The sequence below is a fragment of the Oncorhynchus gorbuscha genome, linkage group LG23 (genome assembly GCF_021184085.1).
Source record: "Oncorhynchus gorbuscha isolate QuinsamMale2020 ecotype Even-year linkage group LG23, OgorEven_v1.0, whole genome shotgun sequence".
NCBI classification, from domain to species: Eukaryota; Metazoa; Chordata; class Actinopteri; order Salmoniformes; family Salmonidae; genus Oncorhynchus; species Oncorhynchus gorbuscha.
The window spans coordinates 10,047,219-10,058,689 of record NC_060195.1 but is presented as its reverse complement, the minus strand read 5'-3'; the positions used below and the strand labels follow the sequence as shown (position 1 = coordinate 10,058,689).

The window sequence follows — 11,471 nt, the reverse complement described above, 5'->3', positions numbered from 1 at the left end:
ATGTAAAAAAAAAATGCCCTCTAATAAACATATCCACATTGTAATGTATCCACCCGATCTTTACAGCCATTCAATCTCCTGGAGATTGGACTATAGTGTGAAGGTAGTGCAACAAAAAAAAACAGTTCAAGAATTTAAGGACTTTACTGCCATCTAGTGGTCCGTTTTGGGAGTACACGTGACTCATTCTCACTCAGAAGTAGAACAAAGCATCAGCTGGTTAGTCATTTGTAATCGAGCCTCAGAGTGGAGGTGTCACGATACCCATAAACCTAGCGGCCAAACAAGGAAATTGGAATTTTAGAAACACTTAAAATAAGGGCTATGTTGGCTTATCCTGGCGTCCCGTTTTGATAACCGTATAAATCTCTCTCGGACAAGGTGACTTTTATCAGTATATTCGGCTGTGCTCTCAGATTCGAAAATGCTATTTAGCATGAAAGTAGACATCATGCAAGACTACAAATCCCTGCACATCATCTCTAGCTGACATATTTGTTAACAGGTATTGTGCCAATTTAAAACTTACACATGACAGTTCAGAATTGTCCATTTAAGGAAATGTAGCCAATTTATTAATGACTAAATTTAGCTAACATTAGAATCCAGAGATTATTGCCTTTGCCTCGATTCCCAGTCTCATCCAGATCATCATGGTATTTGTACTTCTTTATGATAGCCACATTAGCGTTTCATTTGTTGGGGGGTGAATACAGGCGAAAATATTGATATTTGTTGATAAGTCACCTTGGCCTATAGAGATTTACAGTTATCAAAACAGCCTACATTTAACGCAGCCCTTATTTGAGGTGATTCTAAAATCCCCTATGGGAAAAATGAATGGTGAAAAAACAATTGGAACCATTTCCTTGTTTGAATGCTAGGTGTGATGTGTATTATGACTCGTACTCTATGGAAGTGACATTACATGCTGACCAGACCTCACGTGCATGTTGATTTTGTCCACCTCACGTGCATGTTGATTTTGTCCACCTCACGTGCATGTTGATTTTGTCCACCTCACGTGCATGTTGATTTTGTCCACCCACACCAGACACGATCAGGACATGCAGGTTGAAATATCAAAACCAACTCTGAACCAACTATATTAATTTGAGGACAGGTCAAAAAGCAGTAAACATTTGATTTATTAATACACAGATAAAAGGGTCAACTGAGTTTGTTTCTAGTAATCTCTCCTCCTTCAGGGTTCTTCATTGGACTTTATATGGCGGTTGGCAACCAACTTTAAGATGCATTACCACCACCAACTGGACTGTGGACAACCGAGATCCCAGTTGTCTTGAAAGCACAATTATACAAATTAGTGCAACATTTATGGAACATCGCAGGGCAGACAATTTTGCATGGCAGAATCTGGGTCCTGTTCAAATACACAACATGTATTCTCTTCCCCTGCATTCCTAGGGACTCCTAAGTGGCATGGTGGTTTAGGACACTGCATCTCAGTGCAAGAGGCGTCATTGCCGAACCTGGTTCATACTGCAGGCTGTATCACATCCGGCCGTGATTGTGAGTCCAATAGGGCGGCGCACAAATTGGCCCAGCGTCGTCTGGGTTTGGCCGGAGTAGGCCAGCATTGTAAATGATCATTTGTTCTCAACTGACCTGCCTAGTTAAATTTAAAAAACTAGGGATCAAGGGACAACTTCTGAGAGTCGAAGGTCACATTTTCAGCCATGCAGAAACCACACAGGACAAAGCAAAGGAGCAACTTCAATCTTTATTGTATAGCAGAGACGTATCTATACTAAACCAAAAATATAAAGGCAACATGCAACAATTTTAAAGATTTTGCTGAGTTACAGTTCATAAGGAAATCAGTCAATTTAAATAATTAATTAGGCCCTAATCTATGGATTTCACGACTGTTCAGGGATGCAGCCATGATTGGGCCTGCGAGGGCATAGGTCCACCCACTTGGGAGCCAGGCTCCACCTATCAGGATGTTTTCCCCACAAAAGGGATTTATTACAGACAGAAATACTCCTCAGCACCCCTCCCTCTGACAATCCCGCAGGTGAAGAAGCCGGATGTGGAGGTCCTGGACTGGCGTGGTTACAAGGCCGGTTGGAGGTCCTGGACTGGCGTGGTTACAAGGCCGGTTGGACGTACTGCCAAATTCTCTGAGGCAGTTTACGGCAGAGAAGTGGACATTCCTGCATTCATCATGCCAATTGCACACTCAATCAAAACTTGAGACATCTGTGGCATTGTGTTATGACATAACTGTGGCCTTTCGTCCCCAGCACAAAGTGCATCTGTAATGATCATGCTGTTTAATATGCCACACCTGTCAGGTGGATGGTTTATCTTGACCATGGACAAAATGTGCACAGCATTTTTGAGAAAAAGTTTGTGCATATGGAACATTTCTGGGATGTTTTATTTCAGCTCATGAAACACGGGACCAGCACTTTACATGTTGCGTTTATATTTTTGTTCAGTGTATAACAAGGGATATAATTTTGTACAGGTATTCCTAACTGAAATAGATGTCAGTCACAGTGACAGGTGAGTGACAGAAACACTATTTTCTGGGGGTGAAATATAAAACAGAATGCTGTAGTTTGTCAGTGTCATGTGATAAAAAATTAAATACAAAAGTGCAAACAAAGAATTAAATTCCACCCAACCCTGAAAACAGTGATTTAAATTCACACACAAAAAAGCCATTGAATTTCTGTTTGAAATAATGTCAATATATCATGTTTACCACAAACATCCAGTTGGAGGCCATGCCGAGTTTAGTTCTGGCAAACCATTCTATATCTTAATTACGCTCCTAACACAAGGGTTACATTTAAGCATTAATCTCAGCAGATGCATTCATTCAAAGCAGATATTTTACCTGACAAAAACCAGCAGGTACTGTGAGACTGGCTCCTTCCAAAATGGCACCCTTTTAACTATATATATACTGTAGTCTTTATAATGAAGAATCCTTTTCAGAGACATAAATACAACATGCAGAGAGAGAGTAGGAAGTGGACTGTGGTGGGTGTAGGCTGTGTGGTCTTCTTTAAAGTTGAATCAGAACCCCCCCCCCCCCTCACCATTTTTGCATTGTGAAATTATGGCACACTTTTTGGTCCATGGATGCTGAATTTGTCACAATTCTATACCGATGGTCGGTTGCTCCCTTTTCCCCCACCTTCTCCTTCACGTTGACTAAGAAGATTCTACAGCTTTACACGCATTGCGATCTTTTACAGGAAGTAGTCAGGAGTACGGCGGGTCACATGGGGCTCTCCTCTGCGAGGGGCGGGGTCAAACTGAAGGCTGCACCGGAAACAAAGACAGTCACATTTATATCTGATATGACACCTTGGAGCCATTTTAGATCTAAATTAGGGGGTTGGTTCTATTTCAAGACAAGGAAGCTTCCTAAGTCCTTTATATACTCATCACAATTTCTAATGTTTGGAGTTTTACAATAAAGCTACAAGTAAAAGCATTTTTAAAGTGGGATTTTATTCTGAAGTGAATTCGTACATTTCTTTTTTTAAGTAAACGCATTTTGAAGTGAATACTTACAAGGAGTACTTGAGTGTGTCATCCAGCTCCATGATGGCGGCCTGGTTTCCACAGCGATAGCAGTAATTGGGTGCACTGAAGATAGTCACTACGTTACGGTCATGGCACCAGTTATAACCCTGTCAAAAACAAACTCAGTAAACCAGAGGTACATCATGGCACCAGTTATAACCCTGTCAAAAACAAACTCAGTAAACCAGAGGTACATCACGGCACCAGTTATAACCCTGTCAAAAACAAACTCAGTAAACCAGAGGTACATCACAGCACCAGTTATAACCCTGTCAAAAACAAACTCAGTAAACCAGAGGTACATCACAGCACCAGTTATAACCCTGTCAAAAACAAACTCAGTAAACCAGAGGTACATCACGGCACCAGTTATAACCCTGTCAAAAACAAACTCAGTAAACCAGAGGTACATCACGGCACCAGTTATAACCCTGTCAAAAACAAACTCAGTAAACCAGAGGTACATCACGGCACCAGTTATAACCCTGTCAAAAACAAACTCAGTAAACCAGAGGTACATCAGCACCAGTTATAACCCTGTCAAAAACAAACTCAGTAAACCAGAGGTACATCACGGCACCAGTTATAACCCTGTCAAAAACAAACTCAGTAAACCAGAGGTACATCACGGCACCAGTTATAACCCTGTCAAAAACAAACTCAGTAAACCAGAGGTACATCATGGCACCAGTTATAACCCTGTCAAAAACAAACTCAGTAAACCAGAGGTACATCATGGCACCAGTTATAACCCTGTCAAAAACAAACTCAGTAAACCAGAGGTACATCATGGCACCAGTTATAACCCTGTCAAAAACAAACACTCAGTTAATCTAGGAACAAGACACAAAGTGCAAGTCTTGCGAAACTAACATTACATCATGCAAACAGGACAAAGTAAACATGTTGGTTAAAAAAAAAAATATATATATATATATATAATTCGCAGTATTTAAAAAAAGGATAGACATCTTAGGACAAGGCTAGTCAAAACAGTTGTGTGGATCTTTGTGGACGCACGGCTTGATAAATGACCTTGCACTGAAGGGATTGGGTACATAGTCACATTTCATTATGAAAAACAGGAGAATACCAGCACACTGGTTTGTCTGTTTAAACGTAGCAGTGACTCTGACCACGGCCCATCCTCATCAGGCTAACTGGTGTACATCAAGTCCTTAGAGGATGAAACATGCCAGTGTACCTCCATGACCAGCTGGTGAGCTCTGGAGACCAGGGTGAGTCCGTTAGCATGGTTGAAGGTCTCCGAGATGTCCTGTCCAAAGGTGTAGCCGGCACCGCGGGGAGAGATGCCCCAGCCGCCACGGTCATCGGGGTCTGACCACAGCAGGTCACACATCGGACCCTGGGGGAGGGAGACGGTGGCCATGTTAGTAAGGTCAACAACATTACATTATGTGAATAAGGTGGCCATATTGGCGAGGTCAGGCTACAACACTTGGAGCGTCACTGCAAGAATGTGATGTCATCGAAGGCGTTTTGTGTGTGCATATTACAACTGAGATGAGTAGTGACTCATGGGATGGTTTACAGACTAACCCTCTGACATATAATGGGATGGCTTACAGACTCCAGTGGATCAATACCCACACTAGCATACTGTGACACGCTAAACAACTGGAGACGCTTCACTCAACATGGATCTTCTGGCCAGAGGCAAAAGCCCTCACACAGAAGTGAGCAAGGTGGAGAGCATGGTGGATGCCCCTGTGCTCCCAAGGGGAGGTTTATGTCAAATGAGTCAATACTATGAAACAAAATATTTGACATGTATTCTAACTAGCATGGTAGTATGAGGATTGGACGTCGTTTCTAGGAACATATTGGACATGTTCACAACATAATGGACATGTATTCTAACTAGCATGGTAGTATGAGGATTGGATGTCATTTCTAGGAACATATTGGACATGTTCACAACATATTTGACATGTATTCTAACTAGCATGGTAGTATGAGGATTGGACGTCGTTTCTAGGAACATATTGGACATGTTCACAACATATTGGGCATGTATTCTAACTAGCATGGTAGTATGAGGATTGGACATCGTTTCTAGGAACATATTGGACATGTATTCTAACTAGCATGGTAGTATGAGGATAGGATGTCATTTCTAGGAACATATTGGACATGTTCACAACATATTGGACATGTTCACAACATATTGGACATCATTTCTAGGAACATAATGGACATGCATTCTAACTAGCATGGTAGTATGAGGATTGGACGTCGTTTCTAGGAACGTGGAAGTGAGCTGACCTCATGAGGAACTTCCTGTAAGCGATCCAACGCTCTGATGTGTTCCAGTGTGTCTATAGAGGGGGACAGTCCACCGTGGAGACAGAAGATCTGCAGAGGAACAACAAGTCAGGACATTTCCAACTAAAACATGGTGTAATTGGTAGAACAAAGCAATCATTTAGGTTTACATTTCCATCTAACATCTCGGCCAGGTCGCAGTTGTAAATGAGAACTCGTTCTCAACTAGCCTACCTGTTTAAATAAAAGGTGAAATAAATCATTAAATACTAAATAAATTGTGTTACTGTTAAAAACTAAATCAGTAACAGACGCACGTGAACATTGTGCCGGGTTGAAAATGTTAAAATCAATTACTTTTAAGACCTGTACTGTACATGGCTGCTAAATTGTATGGTTATGTAATAACAAAGTGGGAAAGAGTCCACTGCCACTACCTCGCTTTTCAATTGAGGAGCAAACTGAAGGAGGAGATTCAGCTACACGTGGGAGGACAACAGAATTCAACTAAAAAAAACATTGTATTTTTTATTTAAACAACGTATTTATTGCAAAAAGTAGAACCGACACATTTCGGCTTCTGGCCTTCCGTCATGGTTTTGATGAAGGTCAAAAGTCGAAAAGGCGTTGGTTCTACTTTTCGCAAAAAAGAAGCTTTAAAAAAAAATGTTTTAAAATTATTTTGTCCTCCCAAGTGTTGCTGAATCTCCTCTCTCATTCATAACAGTGATACTAATAACATAGGAGTTTTATATAGCACTCTTCAAGGACCCAAAACAAAGACACTTGTGTAATACTTCTCCTAATAAGTAAATATGTGATACATTAAAGCTGCAACATAACTTCTTGGGCGACCCGACCCAAATTAACAAAGAAACGTGAGTTATAGATCTCATTGAAACCAAATCTAAGAAGTGGTAGATCTGTTCTATGTGCTCAATTTCTACGCTTCCTGTTCTTAAGTTTCACTTTAGTGTCTTTTACTACTGAACTGCCGGGATTGGGAGCCCCATAGGGCGGCGCACAATTGGCCCAGCGTCGTCCGGGTTTGGCCGTCATTGTAAATAAAAATTAAATAAGAATAAAGGTGAAATACATGTTTATCTTTGTTTGTACACCAGCATCAAACAGCTGAAAATAAAATATTTTGTGTTATGTAAAATATATTTCACAGTGGTTTAGATGGTACAATGACACGACTGCTGGTTTTGGCAAATAAAATTAAGGCAAAAAATACTATAATTTTAGCAACCAGGAAATGACAGAGCTATTTCTGCATAATGCACCTGTAACCACTAATATCTCACCTGGTTATCTACCAGGGCAGTGAGGGGCAGGTAGTCAAATAAGTCTGTGAAGTACTTCCAGACGTTGGCGTTTCCGTATTTCCTTAAACACTCGTCGTAGAAGCCGTACACCTGGGTGATCTGTCTGCTCTCGTGGTTCCCTCGGAGGATGGTGATTCGCTCACGGTACCTCACCTGAAAAACCACAATTATTAACACCTCTCTGGATGGATGGGACAACAAATGCATAACACTCATTACATTCACAGCGACTGCACATTCTGTTTTAGAATCAACCAGAGATGTTTTAAGGTTGATAATGACATTTACAGTAGCAGCAATAAATCTTTTCCTGTGTTATATCAGTAGGCTGTCCTGTCCTCCATGTAAACCTACTGACCTCCTCTACCCGTTTGAGTTTAACCTTGTTGCTGGTTTTTCCCCCATGCACAAAATAAAATAATTAAGCAATATCAGAGAGGAATCGGCCAAAGCTACTTCAGAGTACACTAACACAGGGATGGGTAGCTTGCAGCCTACGAGCATTTTGTTAGCCCGCGGGGATCAACCCCCCCCCAATTAAATGTAAATACGCTATTTTTTTAGGACCTCAGTCGGGGTCAACTTGCTGTTGAGAATTACAAATGGGAGAATACAAGTGCAATTTCGAAATATGGCTGTGCATCAGCAGTTTCTCTCTAGTTAGGGCAGTCACTCAATTAACCCATGTCAGCTAAAAATGTTTAGATCGGTAAGTTAGCCTAGCCAGCTATCTAAACTTGCAATAATCACGGTAGAATTACCGACGGCTAACATTGATTTTGTTGGTCACTATCACTCAGATATATCGAAAACGGCAAACATTTCTGTCCACCCTATGGCAAAATGTGTAGATTTGCAGGAAGTTAGCTGCAAAACTGCTAATGATTCTCTCTGCCTCATGGCATACTGAATAGAATTGCATGAAATGAATTATAAAATTGCTAAATCTTCTCTCCACCCCATGGCAAAATGTGTAGAATTTCAGCAAACGTAATTTAAAACGGCAACATTTTCCCTACACGTATAGTGTAGAATTGCAGGAAATGTCTCTCCATTGTCAAGAGGGGAGCCACGGAAAAGTTTTGCATGTGTGGCTATGGATGTGGGTATATGCAGACCTGCTAACCACTGCTTGCTACCCAAACGCTATGTCCACGGATGAGAGTTTTCCTCTGCAATGGGTCAGAGTACCTCTACAACGATTGGTCCCAGAAACCGATGGGTTGGGCCAGAACACAAGTGGGTAAAGTGGAGGTTTGAAAATATATCATTGGTTTTGTGACTCTGATTGGTTAGAGATGATCCAATCGCTGATTACTTAGTTTTATACAACACTTCTCATTTTGACCTCACCACAAGCGATTTTAATTATGGCAGCGAAATAATTCAGTTTGAGTGGTCAGGCAAGGCCACTGCGGCCCCTCGTGATGAAATTAGATGTTTTTTTTTTGCACATCCCTGCTCTAAAACATTTGGCTGTTTACCTTGAGAGATACCAGGAGGCTGACTGTCTCTACAGAGTAGTAGCCCCTGTCCACATAGTCTCCCATGAAGAGGTAGTTGGTGTCTGGAGACTTCCCTCCAATTTTAAACAGCTCCACCAAGTCATGGAACTGTCCATGGACATCTCCGCACACGGTGACTGGACATCTCACCTCCTGCACATTAGACTCCTTCGTCAGGATCTCTTTGGCCTGGAAAGGAGATTTAGTTAGAGGATGGGTGAAATCTGGGATACGGAGCGAGAGTTCGGATTTTATTTATTGTTTAAGTATTTAACCTCTACGGAGTCTGTGATTCCCCCCCCCCTCGGGACGGTTGAGCTAACGTGTGATAATGTGATTAGCATGAGGTTGTAAGTAACGTGAACATTTCCCAGGACATAGACATATCCACATGGGCAGAAAGCTTAAATTCTTGTTCATCTAAATTGCACTTTCCAATTTACAGTAACTATCACAGTGAAATAATACCATGCCATTTTTTTTAGGAAGAATGCACAGTTACAAACTTGAAAATGTATCAATAAACCAATATGGCACATTTGGGCAGAATTGATTCACCATTTTGAAGAGAAATGCAATGGTTCATTGGATCAGTATAAAATTAGGCACATACACTGCTCCCATCTAGTGGCCAAAATGTAAATTGCACCAGAACTGGAATAAATACATTGTGGCTTTTCTCTTGCATTTGAAAAGATGGAACAAAAACACATGTTTTTTCTTTGCATTATCTTTTACCAGATCTAATGTTATATTCTCCTATATTATTCTCACATTCCCACAAACTTCAAAGTGTTTCCTTTCAAATGGTATCAAGAATATGCATATCATTGCTTCAAGGTCCTGAGCTACAGGCAGTTAGATTTGTGTATGTCATTTTAGGACGAAAATGAAAAATCAGAGTCCGATCCTTAGCTTTAGTAGCTGATACCCAAGCGGCACACTTTGGAATTAAACTGCAACGAGCCAGAGCGAAATGTAAGAACAGCAAGAATAGCAAACTGACATTTCCAAAAACATTCATAAAAAATATCATCAATGCTCCTTAAATCCTGCAAGTAAACTACGGCACTGCCAATGTATGTCTGACAACTCCAAAGTGAATGCAATGGCAATATGCAGCCCCGCCGCCATTTTCAGAATAATGTAGCTTGCCTGAGCATACAACAGTCGGTGGAGAAATTTACCGTACTCGAACCAATGATCAAATTAAAACAGTTGTTTAACAGTTAGCTAATGCTCGCTGTCTAACATAGCCGGCAAACTAGCTTAGCTAAGGGCTTGCAAGATCACACACATTAAATAGGCTAAAATTACCTTCTCGCAAAGGGCTTTCACTTGGTTTTCCGAGAGCTGCTTGCATTCGCCGAGTTGCTCAATCCACCCATCCAATTCCTTAGTGAATGACTTGTCGTCCATGTCTGGTTATATTTCAGCTAGCTAGTTAGGTTGAAAACCTATTGAAAACTAGTTTAGCTAATGCGTTCTCGTCATTCGCACTCGTTTTGCTTTCGTCGAAAATGAATGCACGATAGGTTACCGACTCTGTTTTAAATTGGTTCAAACCATCGGCACTAGCTAACTACTTGTTAAAAATAAGCGATGCATGTACCTCAAGCTTATGTTAATATGAAAAAGCTAAAGAAATGTGTGGTGCAGTTGCAGAAAACTGGCTCTGTATGAAATTCCGTGGACCCAACCCAGCTTCTTTCCCGAGCGACAATCAATGAGGGAGTTCTATTACACTGATCCGGGCAACGTTAACGGGAGGAGCGCCCATCTCAAATCGAACTGTAATATGCGCCGCTTTGTCATGTTGCCAGAATCGTCCAGAAACATTTATTTATATTTTCCATAAAATAAATGTTTGAATTTTCAAACTAGGATTGTAAAGCTTTTTTATCGCCTTTGCATGTGGAAACAGAATCCTACTCATCACATTTATTTAACTAGGCAAGTTAGTTAATACTTATTTTACAATGACGGCCTTCACCGCCTAACCCGAACGACGCTGGGCAAATAGTGCGCCGCTCTATGGTATTCCCGTTCACGACCGGCTGTGACACACCCCGGGATCGAACCAGAGTCTGCATTGACTCCCCACTGAGATGCAGTGCCTTAGACCGCTGCGCCACTCGGGCGAGTAACTAATTTCGTTACTTTTGTTTTGAGCCGACTTCTCAGTCGGCCAGAGCTGGGCACCTACCTGGCTCACGTTCGTGAGGCAACACAGTTCTAAAACTATGCATTCACTTTTCACCCAATTCAAATTTCTCCCATCGGAGTAACCCAAGTCAGATAAACGAACCACCCTGGTCTTGCTGCGTTTACTTGGCCGATGGACTTCACTGGCCCCCTTAATATCGGCTTTTCTGCCACCGTGTGGTTACGAATGGGAACTAAATTGTGCTCTCGGTATCAAAATAATAAACCTATCAAAATAAATCCCATGAATATTGTGGAAAATAGTGTAAATAGATATACTGCTAATCAAATGCTTAGGACTACTGTGCATTCACAGTGAATAAATACAATGGACTGGCTGGATTCAAGAACAACTATACAGAATTTGAGGCGGCTCATCAGGTTTATGACACACGCATGCGCATTGAGTTTCATCCCAGACAGCAGTAGGAGATCATGGTTTGTGCAATAATGAATCCTTGGGACATCCCAAGGATGTTAGCTTATTGAAGTTGACATTTAAAATGGTTAAGTTGAGGTTTAAGGTAAGTGTATGGGTTAAGGTTTAACCATGAGAAAATGGCAGCAACATTGAGGC

The 11,471-nt window shown here is 41.3% G+C and overlaps 1 protein-coding gene across 2 annotated transcripts; it reads right to left on the bottom strand.

The window, feature by feature from the left end:
* Window positions 1–2,388: 2,388 nt before the first annotated feature.
* On the bottom strand, window positions 2,389–10,472 carry LOC124010911 (serine/threonine-protein phosphatase 2A catalytic subunit alpha isoform-like). 2 transcript variants are annotated; one of them, XM_046323704.1, is made up of 7 exons: window positions 10,007–10,459; window positions 8,669–8,878; window positions 7,164–7,337; window positions 5,857–5,946; window positions 4,775–4,936; window positions 3,559–3,677; window positions 2,389–3,303 (listed from the first exon to the last, which is right to left on the bottom strand). In XM_046323704.1, the coding sequence occupies exons 1-7, from the start codon at window positions 10,106–10,108 to the stop codon at window positions 3,231–3,233; spliced, it is 930 nt and encodes a 309-aa protein (XP_046179660.1). In that variant the 5' UTR covers window positions 10,109–10,459; the 3' UTR covers window positions 2,389–3,230. The 2 variants fall into 2 exon arrangements, with proteins under 2 accessions (XP_046179660.1, XP_046179661.1); XM_046323705.1 differs by lacking the exons at window positions 2,389–3,303; window positions 3,559–3,677 and adding an exon at window positions 4,181–4,377 and having other exon boundaries at window positions 10,007–10,472.
* Window positions 10,473–11,471: the final 999 nt, after the last annotated feature.

What these genes read in the sequence shown, in the direction of transcription:
- LOC124010911 (XM_046323704.1), bottom strand. Translation starts at nt 10,108, where the DNA reads ATGGACGACAAGTCATTCACTAAGGAATTGGATGGGTGGATTGAGCAA. An exon ending in CTGCCCTGGTAGATAACCAG is followed by an intron (nt 5,947 to 7,163) that starts GTGAGATATTAG and finishes GTTCCTCTGCAG; the next exon opens with ATCTTCTGTCTCCACGGTGG. An exon ending in TACAGGAAGTTCCTCATGAG is followed by an intron (nt 4,937 to 5,856) that starts GTCAGCTCACTT and finishes TCCCTCCCCCAG; the next exon opens with GGTCCGATGTGTGACCTGCT.